This window comes from Fukomys damarensis, unplaced genomic scaffold, assembly GCF_012274545.1.
Source record: "Fukomys damarensis isolate Sample0158 unplaced genomic scaffold, DMR_v1.0_HiC HiC_scaffold_14, whole genome shotgun sequence".
NCBI lineage: Eukaryota > Metazoa > Chordata > Mammalia > Rodentia > Bathyergidae > Fukomys > Fukomys damarensis.
Genome location: NW_022900926.1, coordinates 41,616,924 through 41,643,264, shown reverse-complemented (window position 1 = coordinate 41,643,264; position 26,341 = coordinate 41,616,924). Strand labels below are relative to the sequence as shown.

Here is a 26,341-nt window from a genome sequence, read left to right as displayed (position 1 = left end):
CAATGATGCTGATGGAATTTCATCCAAGAGATCTTACTCTCTCTGAAACCAAGGACTTTGACTACTTGTTTAGTTATATATGAACAATAAAGCCTCACTGTGCTCACTGATCTCACTGAACTGAATAACAGAAAATAAACAGACTAAATGAAATATGCATGTTTCAAATAGGAAGTAGAAAATTCGAAAGAAAAATTGCTTTGAATTCTTTTAGGGAGTGAAATGCGCAAGTTTTTTTTTTTTTTTTTTTTTAACTTCTAGGTCCTACTGTTTTATGTCCTATTATTTTACTGTTCTACTTTATAAGATAGTGTTTTAATACTAACAAACTCAAGTTTTCCCTATAACTATAACAAGCAATTGAAATTTGGCCTTTGTCACTTTGCAATTATGCCATTTTAACTCACAATACAAAATGTATAGTTCTTTTACTCATCCTTCAAAATAACATATTTTTAAAAACTAAACTATTTTTAAACAGTCTGCTATGACTTTAAAACTGTAGGATTCCCTCTATGTTGCCTGGAATGAGTTTGGGAAATTATTGAAATAGGACCCTTAGTTACTATCACAGACACAAATTATGAATATTGTTGCTGATTACACATTCCTTTCAGCATAAAATAAGCCTTGATATGCTTTATGGACAATGTCTCCCTGTGTTTCCATAGACCCTAGTTTGATAAATCTAAGCTAAAAACACTCCATAGAAACTGAGATGACACTGTACCTTTCCTATCCATTAGTAGGTACTTTCTTTACTTACTGATTTGATTGTGTTTGTGCACATTGAGCCTGATCAATTTCATAGAAGCAATACATGGCAAGACTTGGTTTAGGGGACCAAAGCCAAGGATCATAGCACCTTTGAGATGAAAGAGGCACTCAGTATGAAACACATTTCATGAATAAAAGGTGGTGGCTGAAAACGATCCTTTGAGTCACACAGAGTTATGTTTAGACTTAGCTTCTGAGACACGTAGTTTCCTCATCTACAAGATGATACTTTCAATATGAATCATAACTGCATTTGTTATATCCTGTAACTGGGACAAAATAACAAGCATCCACAACTTCAAGGATTAGAGGTTTATTTGGCTCATGATTTCAATGGATTCAGGCCAGGACTGGCTGGATCCAATGCAAAAGATGCATGGTGGAAGGGTATGGTAGCATACTCTCACCTCACGGCATCTAGGAGGCAGAGAAAGAAGGATGCAGCCTAGGCAAGAACACACCCTTTAAGGTCACACCCCAGTGACCAACCTTCTCCAATCAGGCCCCACCTCCTAAAGGTGCATTCATCTATAACCTCATTAATGGATTAATCCACTGAGGAATACAGGGCCCCAATGATTCATTCACCTTCCAACAGCCCCATTTCTGAATACATGAGACTTTGGGGGGAAATTTAGATCTAAATCACAACATTCAATCATTGTGAGGTTTAAATGAAGTAACATATGCAATAGTATTCCCCATTGTCCAGTTTCTAGTAGGTAATTTGACCAAATTAACTAGGTGTTTCGTTAGAGATAAACCGAAGAGCACCCTCATGACTTAGATTTCAGTACTATTTCTACTAGTATTCTAATTTGAGGAATAAGAAGTCAACTAATGAACATATTTTGCTGCAGGTTTGCAAAAATAAATTCCATGACACACTATTCCATTTCACCAGAGAGATAAGCAGGGAAGAAAAATGTCACTCAGAGAAAGAACTGCAACATTAGCCATTGTGTTTCTGATGAATATCTAAGGATATACAGGGAATTTGCTTAGGAATTAGAAACACAATTAGTTTAGGCTAGTTAAGATATTGTTAAGTATGTTTCTTCAAGAGTTACTGTTCCAGGGCTGGGGATTTAGCTCAGTGGTTCAGTGGCCTGCCTCGCAAGTGCAAGGACCCGAGTTCAATCCCCTTTACCAAAAGAATTGCAGTTCCAGATGTGACGACGCAGCAGTCGACCTGGCTGGGGTAGGAATGGAGAAAGGCAGGTGTTTGCTAGTCACTGCATCAGAGGAGGCGGCACCCCTGACCGGGTGTAACCTGGGTGAGAGTCAGCTGAGAATACGTCCCTAGGGCATCCAGGTTATCTCTGTCTTTTTTTTATGGCATTCCAAGACTAAAATGTGTATTTGAAACTTGTTTTCTGTGAATTAAAAAGTATCAAAATTTATGTCTTATTAGCTTTTTTAAAAAATGACTTAATTGGAAGAATAAATTGATCATCTCATTTTTCTTTGTTCAAATCTAATTACATTTTTTTTCTGTAGAGTAAGACATGAGGTATGTTTAAAAACCACATAAACCACAGATTTCTGATACTTGAGAAGAGTAAACACAAGGATCTACAATACTGGAAGTGAAATCCTGAGGAAAGTTATAAGGTCCTTAAAATAGGACTGAGATTTTACTTGTCTGAGACAGTTCAAATACATCTAAAATAGATTAAAACTGAAAATACCAGACTGTATAACATATAATCAGAAAGTATTATTTTTATGAATTTTTTCAATTACACATATGTACATAATTTGTCAGTTTAATGATCTTGACATAAAATATATCTATTTCTGTGGGTAGTGCACCAAAAAATTTGAAAAATTTAAAGTCTAGATCACTGTTCTCAAACATTTTTGTTGAGAACAACTTACCAATTAAAATTAAAGGAAAAAAATGAGAATGAATACTAGTATTGATTCAATATAAGTACTACTTCTGATTTATGTACATTTAAATGCAAGTATATAAACAAATTTTTAAAGGATGGCATTCCAAGTTGGTTTAGATGGGAGTTGTAAAATTTTCTTTCAATATTATATTGGATTGAAATTTGAAGCCTGCTTCTCTTAGGTACCACTCAAATCCCTTGAATATGATTAAAGTCTCAGACTACATATTTGCTCAGTATTATACTTAATTATAGTCAAGAAGCATAAGCAGAATTTTACTCATTAATCATTAATGAGTGATTTATAATACAACATTTTTCAGAAAGGATTTAGAAGTGATACCCACAATGCAGTGCGAGCAGCCTAGCAGTAGCAATAAGCAACAGAGGCCTTAGCATTGCAGCTATTGACATTCCTACCTGTGTTACTTTCTATCAAAGACAGTTGGGTAAATCTGCTCCTGCAGCATCAATTTAAGAATTTTAATAAGGATTTCGCTCAGTAACTTTCAAGGTAGTTGCTTTCACAATGGAATGTTTATGTAATACATTATACTTCCTATAATGTTAATGCTTGATTCAAAGGAATTAATTATTTCTATAATTTATCAATATATCGATGTAGAAAATGTTAAGAAGAAAATTAGATTTTTACTTTGTAGCCATAAAACTTCAATTAAACCTCAGCTGCAGCTTCAAATTTCTTGTCTGAGTCAGAAATTTTTAGAATCCACTTTGAAACTGGAGTGTAAGATTGATGTGATCTGGGAACCAATCACACCCACTACATACCAAAAAGTGTCAGTCATTTTTACATAAAATCTCATTTAATTATTGTTGAGCTCAGAATCATTTTTATTTAAAAATGAGAAAGCTCAGTGCCAAGCAGAGCAGTTTCATAATTGAATAGCACTATCTGGCTAAAACTCCATACTCTTCCTATAGTTCCTGAATCTTGAATGTGCAGTCAGACTTGCCATGTGGAAACTAAGCTCTGAAGACCCCAAAGAGAGCTTTCTGAGGGAGATTCCCAAGCGTTCACCTAAATTCTGCTTTTCTCTATATCCTCAGCCTTTAAGACCACATTACCCAGGTCCTCTTGCAGACAGGCATGGTCAAACAAGTACGTCCTAGTTTAAGGAACCAAGAGGTACATGCCATCAACAGGTTAGGGTTTATAAGAAATATGCATGACTCATTTACAATTTCATTATTTTTCTTCTCTACTAGTTGACTCTGAATGTGGGAATCAGACTTGACCATGAAGGTACTGACAAGTCCCAGTGATACAGAAACACTACTTGGAAGATATTACCCACCTTCCTGAAATGCCCTCCCTGGGCAAGAACTAAGTTGTAACTGTGTGTAAGACATTATATTCTTGCAACTATTAGTTACAACAGTTTAGTCTATTAAAAAACCACAACTTTTTCAGGAGTTTCAGAACTTGAAAATTCATCAAGGACTGAGATATGATCACAAATATCATCTTAACCATCTCCACCTCAAATACAATTACTCCATTTTCACTTTTAGATAATGAATGGAAATGTCAAGCGGATCCTCCCTAAAATACTATATTTGCTAGTAAGTTCCAGATTTTAAAATTAGAATGCCCCCATATTCCTTAGGGAACAAAGTTTTGATGCCCAAGAAATCATTCGATGCTGAGTATATGGGAAAGAAGTTTGGGAGAATGGAGAACAGACATATTTCAAGGAACACAAATTAGTTTAGCCTACACACAAGATTCCTTAAATACAGAAGCAACACTTACATATTAAGGCATCATGTGTAAATGACCACATCTGAATTTGTGAATATTTATATTAGAAAACTCTTTCGGAATTTAGAAGGTGGCGTTAGGTAAATGTAGGGCCTGAGTTGAGTTCTTCCCTTGATTCAAATGCAGCAGCCCTAGCCCCAGTGTCTCATAATGTGATGGTATGTGAAGACAGGGTACTTAAATAGGTGACTAGGTAAACTGTAGCTATTTAGGTGGGTCTTTATTCAATCTGGCTTCTATTTTAATAAGAAGTGGAGATTTAGAGATGAACACTCAGACAGGGACAAACAAATAAAGACCCAGGGAAAGGTATAAGTCCCCAGAAGGTACTAACCAAGCCAACATCTAGATACTGGCCTTCCAGCTTCCACAGTTGTGAGGCTATTGTTTAAGGCACTCCATTTGTGCTATTTTTTAAAAATGGCAGTCCAAGAAAATAATAGAGTGACCAATTACAGAAGAATTGTTGCATGTATGCCTTAAGAAAGAGCTTACTCTTTCTACTAGTGGCAGAAGGGGGAGAAGAGAAAGGAGACCATAAGAATAACATCAGGCAAAATAATCCCATTTCCCTGAATGCTCTTCTCTCATTCTTTTGAGTATTTCAGTTGCTGTTCAAAGGTTTTTTTCCTTTGTAAATATGTAATTCTGACATAGAAAATTTCTGGCAAAGCTCCAAAAAGTAAAAACTACAAAAATATTAATCATTTCAAACTCCTGAATAGAATCAGTAATAAAAGATATGAGATAACCTGGGTGGCTTTCAGGTTTTCCTGGACAGATGTAATAGAATTACTTGGTTCAGGGCATGGTGGCGCACGCCTGTAATCCCAGCACTTGGGTGGCTGAGGCAGGAGGATCGCTGTGAGTTCGAGACCAGCCTGGGCTACATAGTGAGTTCCAGGTCAGTTTCAACTACACAGTGAGACCCTGTCTCAAAAAACAAACAAACAAACAAGCAAAACAAAACAAAACAACAAAAAAAGAATTGCTTGGTTCAGATATTCTGTATTTATATCCACAGGGGCATTAGAATATTAAATGACTCCTCCTCCTGCTAAATTGGTATGCAATCAAAACATTAAATGTTTTCATTGTTCTGCTTAGGAACCAATGGTCTAAACTCTCATGAACATGTAAATCAACCCAAGTACATTATTAATTATTTCAAAGATGGTCGGAGGTCACCAGATCATACCAATTTCTATTCATGAGGTTTCATTATCACAAGACATCACATAGTGAGGAAAGATAAAGTTTTATCACAGTTACTGAGTATGTTTGTGTGTGTGATATACAATACTGCACATAGCACCAGAAGGCTCTGAGTATTTGCCTCTAGACGATGTTGGTGCTGCAGGTGAGGAAAGAGCACCATCTATAACTAGACCAATTTAAAAACAAACATCTGTCTGACTTGGAAAGTGTGTACAGTATTTAAAATGTAAAGGAATTGCTGCCTCAAACTAACTTAAATTTTCTTTATCTAGAGTCAACACATGGTTCTGCTTTCTTCCACAATAAAGTTGTGCCTAGGTGAACAAATCTGTAGCCCGTGAATGTACAATCCACATCCCTTTTCCTGAGATACTAGAGAGAGTAAAGTGTGTCGCATAATGTGTCTCCAGTGTTTCACTCAGCCATGTGATTCTGGTAGTGCTTAGTCAGCTCCTGTTTCTGTAGTTTTCAGTGATTCACCTGCTCTGATCCAAACCTTAGGACAAACTGAAAAAGGTTCTGCCCACAAGACACAGGTGAAGCTGATGACAGTGATACATACAATGATGATAAAGGAAGAAGGATATTCAAATAGGGCAATGATCTGTGCTTTTCATGCTTCTTAATCATACAACTCTAATTCTCACAAAAGTTCAGTAAGCCAAGCAACACTCTATGGTCATTTTTGCAGTTTGCCTTTACACCTCTGGCTGTTTGCTCAAAATTTAATTGATGAAAAAGATAAACTAGTTTCACACCTGGTAACAACGGAGATGAAGAAGATAAACACAGAGAGCCATGAGGTAGCATAATCAACAAATGAACAAAAGGAAGAATGAAGACTCTGAATATCAGAATAATAGGCACATTTATTCAGAATTTTGTGACCAGGAGTCCTACTGGAATTTACATGCTTCTAGAGATAAAAACTTGGCAAAATCTTTCAAGCATCAATTAAATTCAAAAGCAGTCTTTACATTCAAAAAGAGTCTTTACATTGTCTGGTGAAGTCCATATGGGCAGTGATGCTATGAAGTAAAGTCAGGGCAGTAGTTATTCTGAAGCAGGAATAGCCTGTGGCAGGGGAGTTACATGGAGGCGAGTAGGATGTTGACAATGTTCCTTCTCTTGGTCTGAGTGGTTGTTGCCAAGGCTCTCTATTATTGCATAAGTCCTCCACTACGTAAAGGTGTCCAAAGAATTATTGTGCATGCATGATGTGAGTCCCCATAAATTTAAGACTACATAACTACTTAAACTGATATACTTAAAGGTCAATTAATAATCACTGTCTACTCTTATAATCCTTCCAGCTTGAGCAGAGTTTTTTGAGCACAGATTCAAAAATTGTGCTGACTGCTATAAGGCAGGATGAAGGAATTTGGAGACATATTTTAATAAACAAAAGAAAAGAGCCTAAGGAGAGCTATTTTTGAACAAGTCTTGCAGCTCTCTTAAACATTTACAGGCATCTTTTCACTTCTCTTTGGATGAGAAATAATATTATATTTGAAAATGGTTTACTTTTGCCCTTACCAAACAAACCTTTAGGAATTTTGTGTTTAACCACTTAATAAGATTATGAGAAAAATGGAAAAGGGCAGTTTGGAAAAAAGAAATTCAAGCAAAGACTCAGGTTCAAGTTCACTTGGACATGGGGCTCCTTCTGAAGGTGAAGGGAATGATCATCCTGGGACAAATCACATAGGTATCTAGAACCACTGCCTTTGCAGCTCAATAAAGACTTGTGCCTCAAACAAGAATAAAATCCTATTGATGTTTCTGAGGAAGGATTCTACAAAGACAGCAATTCCAAAGCCAGACATATGACCAAACAGACAGGCCCTCGTTGATCTAGCTAGAATGAGCCCTGGAACACTATCAATTTTGTTCTACAGCTCTTTTTCTGGTCCTTGTCCATGTACCAGTCACTCCTGGTAATGAAGTGACTTGATTGAGTGTTGCTCCTGTTGCAGGCAGGGAGAGGAAAGCTAAAAAGCCATTCAATAAATCGTCCTTTCCCCTATCCTCTGCACCAGCATTAGGGACACTGAATGTTTACAGCCTTGCTTTCTTTTCCTCCTGGGCACATGGCCATATCCTATCTCTCACTGGCACTTTCCAGCCCTCGCGGTACACACACTGTATGGTTGGCTAGCTGGCCCCAAAGAATTGCATTCTGCTATAAGGAATGTGGGAAGGAGTTAGGAGCTCCTTGTTGGGCCCTTAAGCTATCCCCAGGTTGGAGATTGGTTAGCTCCAGTCTTGTGCAAATTGACTGCATGCAGAAGGCCCAGCAAGGACCTGGAGGCCAATGAAGAGACAGAATCAGTAGGTGGCAGAAGATGCAATCCAGGTCCTGGATGATGGTGTGTAGCAAAGGCATATAGCCTGCCTATGCTGGCATAGTAGAAATAAATTATCACTGTGAGAAGCCAATGTGATTCAGTGTTGCTTTGGTTAGAGAAGGTAGACTACTTCTGTTTTACACTGCCTTATAATTTCAAATCAAAGAAGAGGCATCAAAATTGCTAAATCATGAATTAAGATGTGTTATGTATGAACCAATTCCTCTCAAGGCATATAATATTTAGATACTGCAAACATGTACTAGAAAAAATAAAAATTAAAAAAGTTGCTAACCCACCTCCTAAAACAATACAAAAAGGAATTTAACATTAAACCTAGAAAATAAAAAGGTTGATTTAATTTCAATTGATTTTGAGGCAGAAAGAATACTGGCTTTGGATTGAAAACACATCAGGAATTTAAATTCTGCTTTCAATCTCGGAGCTGCCTTTCCATGATGACTATTACAAATATGCAAAATATAGGAACCTGGTGTAGAAGAGGCTGCATATACCAAAGAGGCAGACAAACAGACAGACAGATAAGAAATGTGAGTGTTGATAGGCTTCTGCTCATTTTATTAATATCTTGGAGCTTATTAGAATGAATTGTCAATTTGCTTTTTGGAAATTTATGAATTCATATTCTTATCTCTTTTGAATGTGTACCAATCATTTTCTATTTTGTGCTTTAAAGTCATAATTCCATAGCAACTAATTATGTTGCAATTTTAATGTGGGTATTGCCCATCTGCATATCTTCTAAGATAATTTATCTAGTAATATATTTCCTTTCTTTCCCCAAGATGGTTTTAAGAAATATAGAGTTGATTTTTTGTGTATATTTGGGAGATCAATTTTTCAGTCAAGAAAAGAATCACTTCTATTGTATTTCACGTTTGTCTAGCTAACTTAGCTGTCTCAAACTTGTGCTTTTTGACTCTCCAGGCATCAGGAATATCTCTGTACCTCAAGGTAATCAGACAAACAAATACTAGTGCCAGCAAAGATCCAAGGCCCTGATGGACTGCAGTGAGTGAGCATATTTAATAGAAAGGTAGTTGTATTCAAGGTTAGATGAAAAATGGAATTATATGAAAAATGTCTTGGGAGCAGAAAAGTAAGATATTAAGCAATAACAAAAATCTCCAAATTAAAACACACACACACACACACACACACACACACACACACATTTGGATGATACTAGTAGCAATACCAAAGGTATGTCATAGCGAAGGTAGGAGCTGTTCCTTCAGAACCCTAGGGCCACAGGAAATCTGTGTTGTTAGGGCTAAGTATAGATGAACAGTAAATGCATTATGCAGAGTCTTCATTAAGTGAATTCTAGAACAACATTTTTAAACAAATCAACTTAAATTCCTGAAGCTTTACTAAAGCAGGCAGTGACACTCAGTGTTAAGAGCAGATACAGAAGATCCCTTGGCATTTCAAACAATTGTTAACATGGAAAGCTAATAATAGTAGACACAAAAAAGACATGGTAAATATTTTGGAATGATACTATGCTTTTCGCACAGTTAATACTTTTATGCAAGGGTTTCTCAGAGGTTCTGGAAATGGGCTCCTTTACCTGTGCTTTCCAATCTTGTTATCAATTCTGTCAACATTTATTGCAAGACCTATGCTGGATATCCAATCAAATCACTCTGAGGCAAAGTGGACCTTGGCAGAAGGAGCAGTTTTGCAATTCTTAATGTTATGGTCTCCCCTGCAAAATACACGCTGCTCACAGAATGTGCACACTTTTGCAGGACTAGATAAACACATATCTGTAAGCATCAAGAATGGTACTTTATATATGGTAAGCCCTCAGGAATAGCTATAATTATCCACATTTATTTATTTATTTATTTATTTATTTATTTATTTATTTATTTATTGGTGCCGGGGATCGAACTCGGGCCTTTGCGCTTGCAAGGCAGGCCACCGAACTGCAGAGCTAAATCTCCAGCCCTATTATCCACATTTTATTCATGGGGAAATAAAATTCAGCATCCTAACCTCAAAAAACATAAAAAACATTCTGGTCAAATGAGAATTTCACATCAGGAGAGAGGGTCCACGGTTGGAAGGAATTTTAAGTCAGTTTCAATTATTCATCATAACAATTTTGTCAGTGAAAAAGATTGGTTCACTGTTGATTAGTCATAGTATGAAAATATAAAAGTCTTCAAGTGAGCTCAAGGAGTTTGGAAGTGGCTTGAAAGACTAGATTATGAGAAAAAATAGAACATCTTATTTTACATGTCTTGGAAAAAGGCATTAGATATAGATAGAAAATGAATGTATATGGATATTTTTAGCAGGACATTTGAAAGGTAGGTCTTTTAGCAATATAAATACATACATATGTATACACATAAACATATACATAGAGAAACATACATGTACAGATTCTTATATGGCTTCTATGGGACCAATGTAACTTGGAGAGTGGCTAATTCTATTAAAATTGTCTGTTTTCTGACAAATAGTAGTTAAGAAATTGATCCTAAGTTTTTAAAGATTGTTTTCCAGTACCATTACTGTCCAAATACTATTACATGTTTCTCCCAGACTAAAGCGACTATAATGAAGGTCAGATAAAGGTTCGTTTTGTTTGGATCAAGCAGGGTAGAGAGGAGGAAGGGATAAATATCTGCATTTCCCACCAGGTAAGCTAGAACAATTCAGAAATATACCAGCACAAGAGAATTTTCTCCTTCAACTCAGCTTTGAGTGGTAACCAGGCAGCCTAGCAATGTGATTCGTGCTAATATGTGGATTTGACAAGTCCTTTCGTATATGCTTTTTTGCTTGTTGGTTGTATTCCTTAGTGGCAGGACTACAGTTACCAAAAAAATTAAAAGAATTTATTCACCAGGAAGTCTGCCTCATTTATAATTTCATTCAAACTCCCAGTGTCAGGAAACTCAAGTATAGAAGTATAGATTCCAGTACCAGAGTAACCCGCTTCTCATGGATAGACAAGAACTTTGTCCTTGAACAGAATTAATAGACTTAGGGATAAAGTAGCCTTGACCACATGGCTAAATCCTCCTAAATTTTTCTTGATCCAAAAATTTCTGGTCACTATCCTATGGCCCTAAACAATTTGTCTAAGCATTTTAAACTTTGATGATGAGAAGGTAACTGGACCCTCTCTTCATAGAAATAAAGTTCCCAAAACTAAAACAACACCAAGATTTGATTCTCAAGACCCAGTCATGTTTGCACAGTCAGAACTGCTGACATTGGCCAGGAGCCTCAAGAAAATGTCCAACAGACCTGTGTGTGGCATAGCTGGCAGGATTGCCCACTTTGCTGTACCTGATGGCACCACTGGGGACAGATGGGTCCCCAGAGGGGCTGATATTTATAAAGCTGTCCTTCAATGCATTCTTAGTTTCTTTGTGGGGTTCACAGTCATTTTCACTAATCATATGTAGTAGTAATATATTTTATTTATAAGATTCATAAACATTGAAATAATGTTTTAATTAACCCCATGATGGGAGAAGACTATACTATGGGAAAAATATGTGTCAATCAATTCTTGTTTCTGATAGCATATTGTTTTTATACTTTCATACGAACATATGTTCCTCTGTGAATAGATATAGATATATGCACATACAAATTAAATACACTTTTATGGAAGAACACATATGTTTAAATAAGACTAAGCATTACTGTTTTCAGCATTTAACCTAGCAGCATTTTAAAATCATTATTGTAATGCAGCTACATATTAAGTTATAAAACGGGTACTATTGCATTATCCTCATTTCACTTAAAATGAAACCAAGACATACCAAAGTTAGAGCCCCATGCCCAACATTACAAGGCCAGCGGGATTCAGGCCCAGGATTTGAACCAGATTTCTCTGAGGATTAATGTAGACAATAAATTATGTGCAAAATGACTCATCAGTTTAAGGGGTAATATTGAGATTTACACAGTTGTTCTTTAAAATAGAAAACAACCTTCATGAAGACTTCATGTACAGACTGATTCTGGGACCCTTTCCTGCCCTAGTCTGTGTGTCCACTGAGCATGTGTAATGGACCAGGGGACAGCAGAAGTCTATGCCCTCTCCTGTCTATTGTTTTCAGCAGATGACCTGCCCTTGACTAAAACAATCATAGATAAATTGTCTCATTTAAACTAAGCTAATCTGATAAAACAGATAAGTGACTTAAGAATAATCCTGCAAAGAAACCACCAACTGAAGACAGAACCTATACTGTTGGCACAAGCAGAAAGCAAAAACAACAAAACTGAGGTCACAGGGCCCATCATCTTTGAGGAGTGACCCTGGCTGGACTATGTCATTGGAGTACATGAAACCAGTACCCTTAGAACCACATATAATGCCAAGCAAGGAATAAATGAAGATAGTCTCTGTTGAGCAAATATAAAGACAATCTAGTTAGTTTTTGCACACAAATAAATACACACACACACACACACATTCTCTAACATTTGGAAGTCTCCTTTCACATAATGTGGGGAAGCATTCTAAGTTTCTAATAGTGTAAGGATGTCGATAAATCACTTAAAAATTGAATAATTAAGGTTCAAAAAGGTATTTAAATCACAAATAGACTGTAGCTGAATCTAGACGATGCATTTTAATGAGGTAGAGCTTGAGCAGGCAAAGCGTTTCTCACAGAGGTTGTTAGTTATCTCGTAGCAAAGAATGAGCAAAACTAAAGCCAATTCACACACACGCTTTATATAAAATTAAGTGGTCCAGGTTTACTAACCTTTGCTGTGACTAAAAGGGCTGCCAGTGGTATGCTACATACATAATGTTTTTGCTAAGAACATCTTCACTAATGTGTCCCTTGAAATAAAGGTGATACTTTTAAAACAATAGGGGAAAAAACCAAAAGCATCTTAAACAAATTTAAAAAAAAGGTGCTTCATTTTCTTTAAAATAAAAAAAACACAAATCCCATATCTCATATAACTAGAAAAAAACAAAACAAAACAATCAAACAAACAAACAAAAAAAACCACAAAACTTTCCAGATCCTCCACTGGTAAGGCAGTGCAGTGGCTGCTGTTCTTAGCCTTGTAGGTGGGAATGAAAAGTGACAGCTACTGAGAAGGGAATTTTAAAACAGTAAAATAAGTACACATTTTCTTTTTTGTGCAGTAACACCTCCTACAGGCAATCTATCTCAATGATGCTCTGACAAAATGAAAATATGTGTGCACGTAGCTGTATTAGTCGTAGCAATATTTGTAATAAAAAAATGAAAACTAAATGTCCAACAATAACAGGAAAGTAAATTATATTGATACAATGGAATTCAATGATGCAATATTTTTAAATGAACAAAAATGTACTACTTAGAACTGATCTTTAGCATAAATATAAAATTTAGAGTGAAAAAAGTGAGGCCGAGAAAAGAGTATATGAATAACTGCTGATATCACTAAGTAATGAGAGTTTTTTAGATGAGGGAGAAAACAGCAACAATATTGTTTTGAATGAAACTTCCATAAACTTAATTTGAACTAAGAAAATGATATAACTTTTACAACTATTGTAGGAACAGTGAGCAATGAAGAAACAATGAGCATTGAGCACACTGATCTCTGTGGGCTCATGCTATTGACTGGAATTAGAACTTCCAGAAAAGTGTCTGGCTCTACATTACTGGACAAGAATCATGAGAAAAAACTACAAACCCTGATAGGTTACAAAGCCTGGCTAATGAACTTTATATGGTTTATTGTAGTATTTTTCTTTACTTTTGTAGGTGTGAAATTTTCTATGATAAAAAGGTCAACATTTAAAAATGAGTGAAAACTGAAACTGGTCATTAAAAAGTGTCAAGTATGAAGACTTATAAATGAGTATTTAGAAATGTTTCAGTGGTATGTACTTTACTGAACAAAATAATTTAGCAATACAAAATTACCTCATTAAAAAGAGTGTCATTCTGTAAATGATTATTTCTCTGGATTTTGAAAGCTTTTGTTAAAAGTATAAAAATACAATACCTTCCAGTTAGTTTTCCTTGATAGAGTGAAACATATGCTATGTGAAAATTAATAAAAAATCCTGTTTTATTGGTAGACATTGTAGAAGTGTCATGACTTGAAGTCAACAATACAATTACCCTGTTCTGTTTGAATCTGTGTCATTTGGAGGTACATGTTTTGCAGTTATGATTGATCATAAAACTGAGTATTGAAAGAAATTGAACTTAAACTTGACCACTGAATGGAAGTAGAACATAGTTTCAAACTAAAGTTTACAAAATCAAAGAAGGATATTTAATTGCTTCAAAGTCATTAAAGTACATTTGCAGTGAGGTAGGAACTTCTGTTATATTCCACATAAAATTTAGCTCAAAATAGATCAATGACCTAATAGGAGAGGTAAGCTGTTAGAAGAAAACGTGGCATAAATCACTATAATACTGTTTATGTCAAGAGATTGTTATACTTCTTATCAAAAAAATAAAAGAAAAATAAATACATTTGGCTTCATTCCAATTCAAAACTATTTTTTAATCAAAGAACATTAACAGAAAAGTGTAGACAACCTGTAGAATGGAGGGCATACTTGTAAATCTTAAATCTGATAAAGTTCTAACTTCAAGAATATTTCAAGACTCTTACAACTCAAAACAAGAGGAAAAACCACCTTGTTTAAAAATGAGAAAAGCACTTGAGTAAATATTCCTGGTAACGAGTATAAATGAAAAATATACATGAGAAAATATTCAACATTGACAATAATCAGAGAAATGAAAATCAAATACCCTGTATGATATTACTTCACACTCCCTAAAATGACTAGTTTAAAAAAGACAATAACAAGTACTGACAAGGAGGTGGAGGAATAAGAAATATAGGAAGGTGGTGGAATATGAAATGGTGTCATAGCTGTGGACAATTTACTAATGTTTCAAAAGGTTAAACACAGGGCTGGGGATTTAGCTCAGTGGTTCTACCATCTGCCTCACAAGCACAGGGACCTGAGTTCAATCCCCAGTACAAAACAAAACAAAACAAAAAATCCTTACAAAGAAAAGGTTAAACACAGAATTCTTCTAGAGATACAAAGACACGTGTCCACACAGATAAGTGTTCATGGTAGCATTATTAATAATAGTCAAAAGGTGGAAACAACACAAATTCCTATTAACAGATTAATGGATAAACATATTACAGTGAAGCCATATAATGGAATGTTATTTAGCCATAAGAAGAAGTATTGACATAGCCACAATATGGCTGAATCTCAAAACAAAAATTATGTTGAATAAATAAGGGAGATAAAGATCACACACTGTTTGATTCCATGTTTAGAAAATAGCCATAATATTAATACTTACAGAGACATAAAGCAGATTAGTGATGTACAGGTACTGGGGCAAGAGTAAAAGGGAGTAATTGCTTCATGAGAATGAGGTGTTCTTCTGTGATGAGGAAAACATTTTGAAACTAGAGAGAGGTAGTGCAGTATAGTATTGTCAATGAACCAAATGCCACAGAATCATTCACTTTAAATGGTTAATTGTATGTTACATTATTTTCAATTCAATTAAAAATAATATATGTAAGGCCCAGTTTGGTGGTGCACACCTATAACCCCAGAACTCAGGAGGCAGAGGATGGAGAATCATTGTGAGTTCAAAGCCAGCACAGGCTACATAGTGAGTTTAAGGTGAGCCTGAACTACATAGTGAAACCCTGTCTCAAAAGAACAATTTAAAAAATTAATAATGTATGTAATAATTGTAATAATAGTACAGCACAAGTAAAAAAATTTTAATGTTAGAACCAGGAATTTAGTTCAATGGTGCTGCTGCCTGACTGGTAAGTACAAGGACCGAAGTTCGATCCCCGGTACAAAAAAAAAATTAATGTTAAAAAGCAAAAAGTATATTAAATCTTAAATACTTCAGCTTTAACTCATTCTTCTTTAATTTCTTTTTCAAATATGTTCTTTCATAAATATGGAGTATATCCTTACCATTTTTAGTGTTGGGTACCAGTTTAAAATTTGACTGAAAATGCTGCAAATCCAGAACTTGTAGGGTTAATCTATCCTCAGCATGTTTTGTACCTTTCCTAAGTTATATTTTCCAGGATTTAATACAAAATATACATTTTCCAGTTCAACACAGTATCTGTGATTTTTTTTTTTGTACCAGGGATTGAACTTGGGTCCTTGCGCTTGCACGGCAGGCCACCGAACCGCTGAGCTAAATCCCTGGCCATATCTGTGATATTTTATCTTTTGCAATCTAGCCATGAATGTTTCTTACCCAGTAGTGACCAAATTTAAATTTCCAATCCTTGGGCTACTAATTAGATACACGTAAGGTAGTTTTACTTCAGTGGTTCTTCTTCATTCAATTAGCATTAGAAATGGCAAAAAAAAAAAAAAAAAAAAAAAAAAAAAAAAAAAAAAAAAAAGAAAAAAAAAAGAAATAAAGATCTAGACTTACCCACGCAAGGCAGGGAGTAGCCAAGCTCAGGGTCATGGACAAACTGCCGATCATTGAGTCTGGTCACACAGTACAAGTGGAAACAGTCTAAGCAAATCACATGGCGATGATTACACTGGAAAACCAGGACAGGGCTCCTGCAAAGATAAAGATGCTTTCTATTAGACTGCAATGGGTTGAAAAAATAAGCATCCTTTCAAATGATTTCTGTAGTCCTGCTTAGAGCATAAAGCCACTTAGACCACACTGTATACAAAGACCTGGGCTGCTTAATCTTGAGCTTATACATATTGTCTTAGGCACTTTTCTCATTGCTGAGACATAACAGTTGGCACCCAAAATTAAAGAAAGAAAGACTGATTTGGCTCACAGTTTGTAGTGGTTTCTGTTCATGTTGGCTAGCTCCAAGGCAAGGTGGCATGACAGAAGGGCATTACAGAGGAAAAACAGTTCACAGCAATCAGAATGTAGGACAAGCAGCAGGCTATAAGAAGCAAGCAACAAGCAAAAGCAGCAGCCCTCTTTCTATACATTATATTCTACTCAGTCTACCTACCATTATGGCAAGTAGCACTCATCACACCCAGGGAGGGCTTTACCGTTATCCACCCCTAGAACTATACTAAACCAATCAGTGGACTAATTTAGTAATCACAAACCCTTGATCCCAGCATCACTTGCATACTTGATCTCAGCATCACACACTCCAGTTCCAGCTACTTCTGAAAAGGCCAACATATGACTGCAGGAGGCTTTGAGAGGACATTTAGACAGAGGCCATAACAGGTATCAAGGCTAAATCTAAACATTGGAGGTACTCTATGAACTATGCATAATGCTGACATTACTAATTTTATATTTTTATGTCAATATACTTATTGATCAATTGTTTAAAACTCAGATTTAAGTATAATCATTTTCTACAAGTGTTCCCCACTTCATAATCCCCAATTAATCTACTAAATTACCACATCCATTTTATTTGCTTCTACTGTCCCATTATTGTATCATATTGATACATTTCATAATATCATAATATTGATTTATTTCTTCTCTCCTATATATATGGTCCTTTAAAAGTAGGTAGGTACTGTGTCTATGTTGGTATTACCGTACTACAAAGCATTGTAAGATTTTAAATAAATGTCTCTTGAATTTAATTTTAATGATATATTGTATTTGAACTTCCTCAAAGTTAAAACAAAACTTATGATTCCAACAAAATAGGCATGTTCAATAGTCAGTCATATGTTGCAAGAAAATGGATGAGTAGATTTAGAAATAAAAATCATCCAGTAAGATTTTTTCTGCAGTAAGACTGTCTATTCTGCCACCTCCATTTAAATCAAATATTCAGTTTATCAAATTATGATTAGAGAATTGTTAATCAATACACTATACAAATTTTTGAATTCCCTTAAAACATTTTATAGGAAACAAAATCTACTGAAAAATCATGTGGTTTTGCTGGCAAATGAAGCACACATGTTTATGTCAAAAAGAAAAAAATTGAGTATATTAACTTGAGATCAGCCCAAGGCAATCTTAATAGCAAGAAAGTAATTGGAGTCTATTTAGATAAGTCTATTCCCTATGCAATGATAACAAAATACAAAATAGACAACTTCATTTATACCCAATTTTAGCAGCTATAAAAGCTCTTCAAAAGCCCTTTCACTAGCAGAATTAATATTAAATATTAATATCATAGAAGATAGTTTCTTAGCAACTAAAAGGTTTTCAAAATTCTATTATTTCACTTATTGTAAGGGAATATCTAAAACAAAATAAAGTGGAAAAACAATTCTTGAAATGCTAACATACACAGCTATTAATGATTGGTCAGCTTATCCTGAACAAGAGTCCCTAATGTGTGTCCCTTCTCTGAACCTACTGAAGTTCTTTTATAGCTTCATTCCTACTTCCAGGGCCATAATTTAACTAGGCATTAACTACTCTGAACTTTCAGTCTTTCCCCTTTCAATAACTTTCCTCTGAAGATGATAAAATATAACATTTTCCTATTTCTCACCCGTCACCCCACTACATACACATGTACATATCTGTTTTATTCACTCTGTGACCCAGTCTATTAGCTCTATTTTACCTTCTTTTTTCAGATATAAGCAATGTGAAAATTATTCTCTATTTTTCTTTAGCAAAGTGGCAGACTAAGTCTTGTAGATACCTAATCTGGTCTCAACATGCGGAAACTCTGAAGAAAATATTAGAACATCTGTAAAAATGTTCATATGTAGAATAAGAATAAAAGAAAGCTGAGAGACAACCCTGTAGAGGAAGCAAAAATAAAACTTATAAAATATTAGCAATCAGTTATAGTGACTTAAAAATGTGGATGTAAAATTTGCATGAGGAAAGACATGCAGACATCAAACTTTGGTGGCACAGAAGTTACAAGAAGGAAGAATCAATGAGTCAGAATCGCTCCACTAAAGAGTCTGAGATGTATCTAAAGGAAGGAGATTGATTGATACTGGATCACTGAAAAGAAAAGTGCTTCGGGGTAAAGAGAAAACAGACATAGAGAAGTATGCTTTTTTTGTGTGTTTGTTTGTTTTGAGACAGGGTCTTACTATGTAGTTGAGACTGACCTGGAACTCACTATGTAGCCCAGGCTGGTCTTGAACTCACAGCGATTCTCCTGCCTCAGCCTCCTGAGGGCTGGGATTATAGGCGCGCGCCACCATGCCCAGTAAGAATTCTTGAAATAAGACAATCATGTGGGGTGATGGAAAGGATTCATCAGGAAGAGAGTGGGAGAAGGAATGAAAAGGTTTGAGGACAATACCAGATCTGGTTGAAGATGGGAGCAACTCTAGATTGTGGGACCAACTGAAGGTTTCTGCTGCGGTCTGAATATTTGTGTCTTCTCCATGTTCGTGTGTTGAAATTTTTACTACCAATCATAATTGTAGTGGGAAGTAGAGTTTGGGGAAGCATTAGGTCCTGAGGGTGGAACACTCACAAATGGAATTACTGCCTATGAAAGCAACCCTGGAAGTCTCCCTTGCTCCTTCCATCATGTGAAGACACAGTGAGAAGACCCTCTTCAGGAAGCAGGAAGTAGAGTCTCATCTGGCTCTAAATCTGCTAGTAACTGAATCTTGGACTTTCTAAACTCCAGAAATAAATTTCTATTGTTTATCAGCTACCCAAATTCCGGTATTTTGTTATGACAGCCCAGCAGACTAAGGAAGTTTTTAAGCATGGGAGGGTAAATTTTTAATAAGTTTCACCCTGAAAAAAGTTTGGAAGGAAAGAAGCTGCAAGTAGTGAGAACTATTGGAAGGTCATTTTTGCAATTGAGACACAAGCTAGTAAAGAACTGTACTACAATGTGGTGGTGACTACGGGGATGGAAACGAAGAGATGGATGGGAGTGACATTTTTGAAGAGGACTTTCCAGGACTTTTTTTTCTCATGGGTCTTTTGTTCCTCCTGACATTCCTCTATGCCCTTTGCTTAAATTATCTATAAATGTTAATTGATCAATCTACAAATGATTTTACCAGGTTATAGAGCAGTTAATTAAAGGTTAAATAAAGTTCTCTAATCATATGTACAAAGAATTATAAATGACTTGCTTAAAATTATTGAAGAATTATTTGTAAGCAATGATTTCTATGTTTTCATTAAAAGAGTAATCCAGAGACCCTTTATTCACAGAATAGTAAGTGTAATTGAAGAAGTTTAAGTAAAAACAAAAGCAGCAAATCATCCACATGCATTACATAAAGTAAAATGTCACCGCACAATAATCCAAACATATAAACTCTGATAATCTCTAGGATAATAAACTCTAGGATCTGTAAAAATGTTTTTATATTTACTTAGTAGCACGTGAAGTTTAATCTGCATTCTACTTCATTTTTCATGCTCTCCCTTTCTGCATCAAAATATGTTTCTCTCTTCATCTGTTATTTTTCCTGCATGTGCCTCTTCACTTATTGAGAGACAAACTGGCCCCAACTTCTCAATGAATGTGGCATATGTTGAATACAATGTGCTAGAAATTTCAAGACATGTAAGATAAGGAGCTAAGTCTAAACTCATAGGGAAACACAAATCTGGTAGAGACATGGGGGTGGGGGATAGAAATAGTTGTTAGACAGAGCTGAGTATTTTAAGTTACAGGTGTAGAAAATATTAGCAGGTTGTGTGGTAAATAGCCTCCAAGATGTTTTCCCATGATCCTTGACTCCTGTGTCATTTCTTTTCACAATGAGTGGGTTGATCTATGTACATGAGGACAAATACGGAAACGTCAGTAATGTGTCTTCAAGAGTCGATCAGAAAAGTCACTCAGCTTCTGTCTGTGCTCTCTGACATTATGAGCCCTACAGAAAGTGTGTAACCACAGCATGAGACATTCAAGTAGCAATGGAGCAGCCCATCTGGTGAGGAACTAAGGTCTCCTGCCCATGGCTAGAACTAACTTGGCAGCCACTTTATTGACTCAGTTTTCTCCATCCCATGGCAAGCTCAGAGATGGTCATAGCCCTGGCTGCCACCCTGACTCTAACTTCAGGAAACAGCCTGAGGCGGGAAAAAACTATGCTGCTAAACCCTCCCAAATTCCCGACCCACTGGAATAGTGCAAGACAACAATCACTTCTTCCTTAGACCACTCAGTCACAGAGAAATGTGTTAATAGCATGTAACGAGTATAGGCTCAGAGGATGAAGAAACCACATTTAGGAAGCATGTCAGAGATAAACTCCTGAGAGTAGTAAATGGCATTGATGGAGGATCAGATTTCAATGTATGGAGATCAGATCTCTTCATTAGCTCCCCCAAAACTGAAAAATTATATATAACAATTCCTATACTTATACGAATACCTATACCTATATATAGTAGAATCACAAGAAAAGCATGCAGGTTACAATAAAGCAACTTAAGTGAAAACCCCTTCTGGAAATTGATGGGAGAAAAAAATCTTTCAATTTAGCAAACATTTGACCCTTACAAATTTACATGTTATTTTTACTGTATTTCATTTGTGGAACACTAACATAGATTCTATATTCCAGGTAGCAGTCTTTCAAAGCTCTCTACTAACTCTGTACATGGATAGCTCTGACCCCTGGGAACTCAGTATAGCATTTTATTAGATAAAAATAATTAGAGGAGAAAAGTTACACCATTAAATAACTAGAATGTATCACTTTAACAATTGTCACTTTAAATTACATTTAGCTGGAGATAGCTTATTAACCAAATAATAAACAACTGAAATTTTAGAAAACAAATGCATTTTAGTGTAACCTGTACTTAGCAAAATAATCTATTAACTGCTAAATGCACTACTAACGAAGGAATCTCCAACATGGCGCCTGCTCACAGAAAAGCTAGAGTTGGCGTTCAGGCACAAATATGTTGTAGGAATTCGTTATTCAAGTTAGTCAAGTGAGCAATCCCTGTCACTGGAGAGGTTCCTGATCCAAGATACTAATTGATAGTCTCAACTGATAGAAAATCAAAAATTAAAATAAGCTTCAACAGTTGAATGACCTTCAAAATTCCTTCCAGCAGCCAAGTTTAAAATCCTAAAATAAGTTCATTTGCCCATTAGTCTGCATAGAGCCAGAGTCCTATTAAGGCTCTGGCAGATTCTGAACAACCTCATTAACTACCCCTTCCAATTGATTCTTGCCTGTTCTGCTCATGTCTGACTTATTCATTTAGTCCAGCCTACTATGTCAAAAGAAATTTGCTTTATTGGTTCTCTGAGCTTATTTGTAGAATTTCAGTATAGACAATGTACCCAAACAAATTCTTCTTGTCCACATTTTTCATTCACCCTCTTTGCCAATATTGTAGGAGAGCCACTATGCGCTAGTCATTACTATGTCATTACTCGATACAAGTGAACAAGGATGGTGCCTTTCTTACTGTTCTCATTGGTGGGACAAAAATACCTGATATCCACAAGTTAAAGAAGGAAACATCTCACAGTTTGTAGAGGTTTCAGTCAGTAGTCTTCTGGCTCCAAGGCAGGGTGCCATGGCAGAGAAGCATTGTAGAGGAGAAAGAGTCCATAGAAGAGCAAGCAAGCCTCCCTTTCCCTTTTATTTAATCTATGCTACAAGCTTTATCGGTGGTTCCTAAAAGGTGGGCCTTCCCATTATCCACACCTAGAACTATGCTAAACCAAGCAGTGGAGTAGTTTAGTAGTGCACACTCTTAATCTCAGTCTTACATACCCTAGATCCAGCCAACTGAAAAGCCACACCTATGAGCACATGGAGCTTTGAGGGGACATCCTAATACAGGCTATAACACATAGTCTATCCCCTCAGAAGTCAGTTCTATAGGGCTGAAGACATGAGGAATTGAGTCATAGTGTGTTAAGTGCTATCATAAGGATGAGTTCAAAGAAAACAGACCTATATTTAGAGATGGAGGAAGGGGTTCTGAGACAACTCATGTCTCCATGCATTCAAGCCATATTGAGAGAAAATACTGAACAAACTAAATGCCTCTTCTTTTTGTGTGTTGGGGGGAGATTTTAGCAAATATAATATGAAATATTACATTAGAAATATTAAAAATAACATTAGAAAGTGTTAAGAAAACATAGCCTCTTCTGCTAGCCTGTAGTAATGTATTTTGTTCTTATTGTAACAAATACATAGGATAAACCTACTTGTAATTGAAAAAGGTTTATCTTGTCTCAAAGGTTTGGAAGTTTCAGCCATAATCAATTGGCTCTGTTGCTTTGGTCTTTAGCAGCACAATACCTCATGGCAGGACCATGTGGTTTAGGAAGCCTGGTCACTTCATGGTGGCTGGGAAGCAAGAGTGGAAGAGGAAAGGCCTGGGGCACAAGGGGACATTCCTAGGGATTTCATTTCCTCTCAGTAGGTTCCATTGCTTAAAGGTTCTACAACTTTTAGCAATGCCAAGCTGGGCAGCAAGCCTTTAACACATGGCCCATTGGGGGATGTTTCAGGTCTAAATCATAGCAATCTCCTTTCCTAAAATTCTCTTTCCATCTTAAATCCTTATTCAGTAATTTTACATCCCATCTGTGGCACTAAATGTTACCAAATCAAAGAGCAGTTCTGACCTCAGCATTAGTTTCAAAGTTTGATCCCACCAATATCTGCCCCCTCAATACTGCAAACACCCCTGTCATTAATGTGCAGCTTTATCCCTGAGCAACAACTTGATTTTATGCCTTAGGTGGCATTTCCTTGTAGATATATCGGGCTTTATTTAAAATCCCACTATTAAACTAACTACATCTCTGTTGTTAACTTGATCATGTACTATCATGAAGAGAAATATGAAAATTTCAAGTAGCGGAAACTTTTTCTGTTTCATACATATTTCTTTCCAAGACATATATGCTGATTTTAAGATTACCTACAAAATAAGGGCTATAAAACTAGTTAAGTAAAGATACAAAGTGGCAAATGGGTGATGCTTTCCAAAGCAAACATGTTAGGGCTTGAAAACATAGGTGTATCTGAGTCTTCCAGTCTCACTACATCGCTGTGGCTGAGATCTACATCAGCACACAGACTGTCTCCACTTCCTCCCTACCACCCTCAACCACACCAAAAAGAACACTCTAGCTATAGTATCAGTAGTGTCCTAAAACTGTTTGCATCATGGTGGCTCTTAGCTCCAAAATATGAACTAGTTACTACCAATAAAATCGTGTCCCAGGTTTACATTTTGACTTTCAGAGCCCTCCATAAACTGGAGCAGCCTCACAAAATTTCTCTCCACTTTTTGGTCAGAAATTCTGTTTCTCTTAGGCCAGGCTCTCCTCTTCTTTTTTCCTTATGCTCTTATCTGTATGTGCAAGATTCTTCATATCTATATATATTTTTTTCCAAAAAAATGTCAAGGTTAAGCTCCAGTCCAACATCTTCCCAGAGGTTTTTCCTTGAAAACTTTGTCTCTGATCCTCCCATTCATGCACTTCCTAGCTTCCTGTATGTTTACATCTAGAAAACATTGTTTTTCTAGTCAAGTAAGCATTTTATACATGTCACCTGGACTGTGCTCAACCTGCTTTATCTATGTACATTGGCTCTTCTGACTCAATCACCACAGCCTAACTGTGAAGCGATTGTGTTCTGGCTCTTGTGCGAGACTTGAGGGAGGGACTCACATTGCTGCTCTAGTGGTCACTAGTGAAACAAAGTGGTCACTTGGAGATGACTAACAGGAAACAATTAGATCTAATATTGGTAAGGCAGAGGATGTCTCCAAGTGAAGGAAAAGATGAACTAAGGCTAAAAGTAAAAATGAGTTAACTTGACCAAGAAACTAGAGAATAATATGTGAAAACACTTAAGATGGACTAGAGAACTAGGTAACGTTAGGGAGCCATGCTGCCTGTTTTCATAGTATCCTCTCAACCTTGCAAAGATTCCAATTCTCCATGAATTAAAAATGAAACTAAAAAGAGAATACTGCTTCTATAAGTCATAAACATTAGTGTGTGTTGTAGGTTTATATAATATCTGAAGTGTGGCTGGCTCTGATATTTATAATTTTGGGAGCCCTTGATGATAAATAGGCTATGAAAGACAAAATACAGAGCATGGTTGTGGAGGGACTTATTAGTTTCTCCCAAGTGGTTTAAAACTTGAAAAAATTTTTGACATTAATATAACTTATGTATTGCATTTCCATATATAATTACTATTGATAGATTGAACCAAATGTAGCCCATCAGCTTCTTAAAGTGCCAGATTATAAACATTACAACATTACATTAATAACAGATATTAGAAATAAAAAATAAAATTCTTTACTTTTATAGAATTAAGTTAAAATCAAGGATGTCAACCATTTTTGGCAGTAATTTAAGATAAGCTGTCACCTGTAGTATCCCTGTTTTACTTGCTAAGATATTTATATTATTAAACAGACACAGGAAAACAGTTTTAAATAGTGAGTAAATTGTAATGAAATAATGGTTGCATATAGCAAAAGGAAACTAAAAATTCCAAAGACTCTTCAGTTTTTGGAAGAAAAATGATCATAATACTGCCCTACCCTCTAATTAATGGAGTTTTTATTTCAAGGATCACCAGAATTATGTTTCTAAGTGCCCTAATGCTCCAGGACTATAATCTCAAAGCACATCCTGTTGAGGCTATCAATATGTATGGTAAAAGAAGTTAAAGCTAGATTTAACATAAAATCATTTCTGGGTCACATCATTTGCATAGAGCTGCTGTGTGACACAACAATTTAGCTGTTGGAGATGCTGTCTGTAATACACATTAACTCATGCACATATCTTGTCTTTGTTTTTTCCTCTGTGAAAAACAGCTAGAAGCAGATAATGCCCAGATTCACTGCAAAAGCATTCTGCTAAATTGAGAAAGATATGAAGACAGATCTTGTTTAGATAAGCACCCCACTGTGAAATAAATTGCTCTGGTGTATTCCAAAATCTCATGACAGGAAATATTAATGTGCTCAGAATCAGTCCAGTAGCTCTGAATGTTAGGAGCTATTTAACATAAGAAATTATTACCAACAGAGTGGTTTAAAAAAGATACATCTTTTGCTACCAGCTCCTAAAAACCTTACACAGTTGATTTCATACTGGTCATGCATTCATTCTTGAAATGAGTGAAAGGAAAGTGAGAAAATGCTGGATCTTTTATCCCTTTTATCAGAGAGACATGAAGAATAGTGTCCTGTGAATTAGAGTAATTTGAAGTGAAGAAGTGTCCTCAAAGATTGTGGACACTGAAAACATATTCACAATCAACATACCTCAAAATGAAGAGAGATTATAAAATTTCTGATGTATCATTAAATGGATATATATAT

The 26,341-nt window shown here is 35.9% G+C and overlaps 1 protein-coding gene across 3 annotated transcripts in view; it reads right to left on the bottom strand.

Moving 5' to 3' along the window:
• Prkn (parkin RBR E3 ubiquitin protein ligase) overlaps positions 1–26,341 on the bottom strand; it is a 1,339,037-nt gene that overhangs the window by 390,705 nt on the left and 921,991 nt on the right. For all 3 annotated transcript variants that reach the window (XM_033763332.1, XM_033763333.1, XM_033763334.1), the window contains one exon: positions 16,511–16,647. In XM_033763332.1, the coding sequence (XP_033619223.1) occupies positions 16,511–16,647 (137 nt within the window). The remainder of the gene's footprint in view (positions 1–16,510; positions 16,648–26,341) is intronic.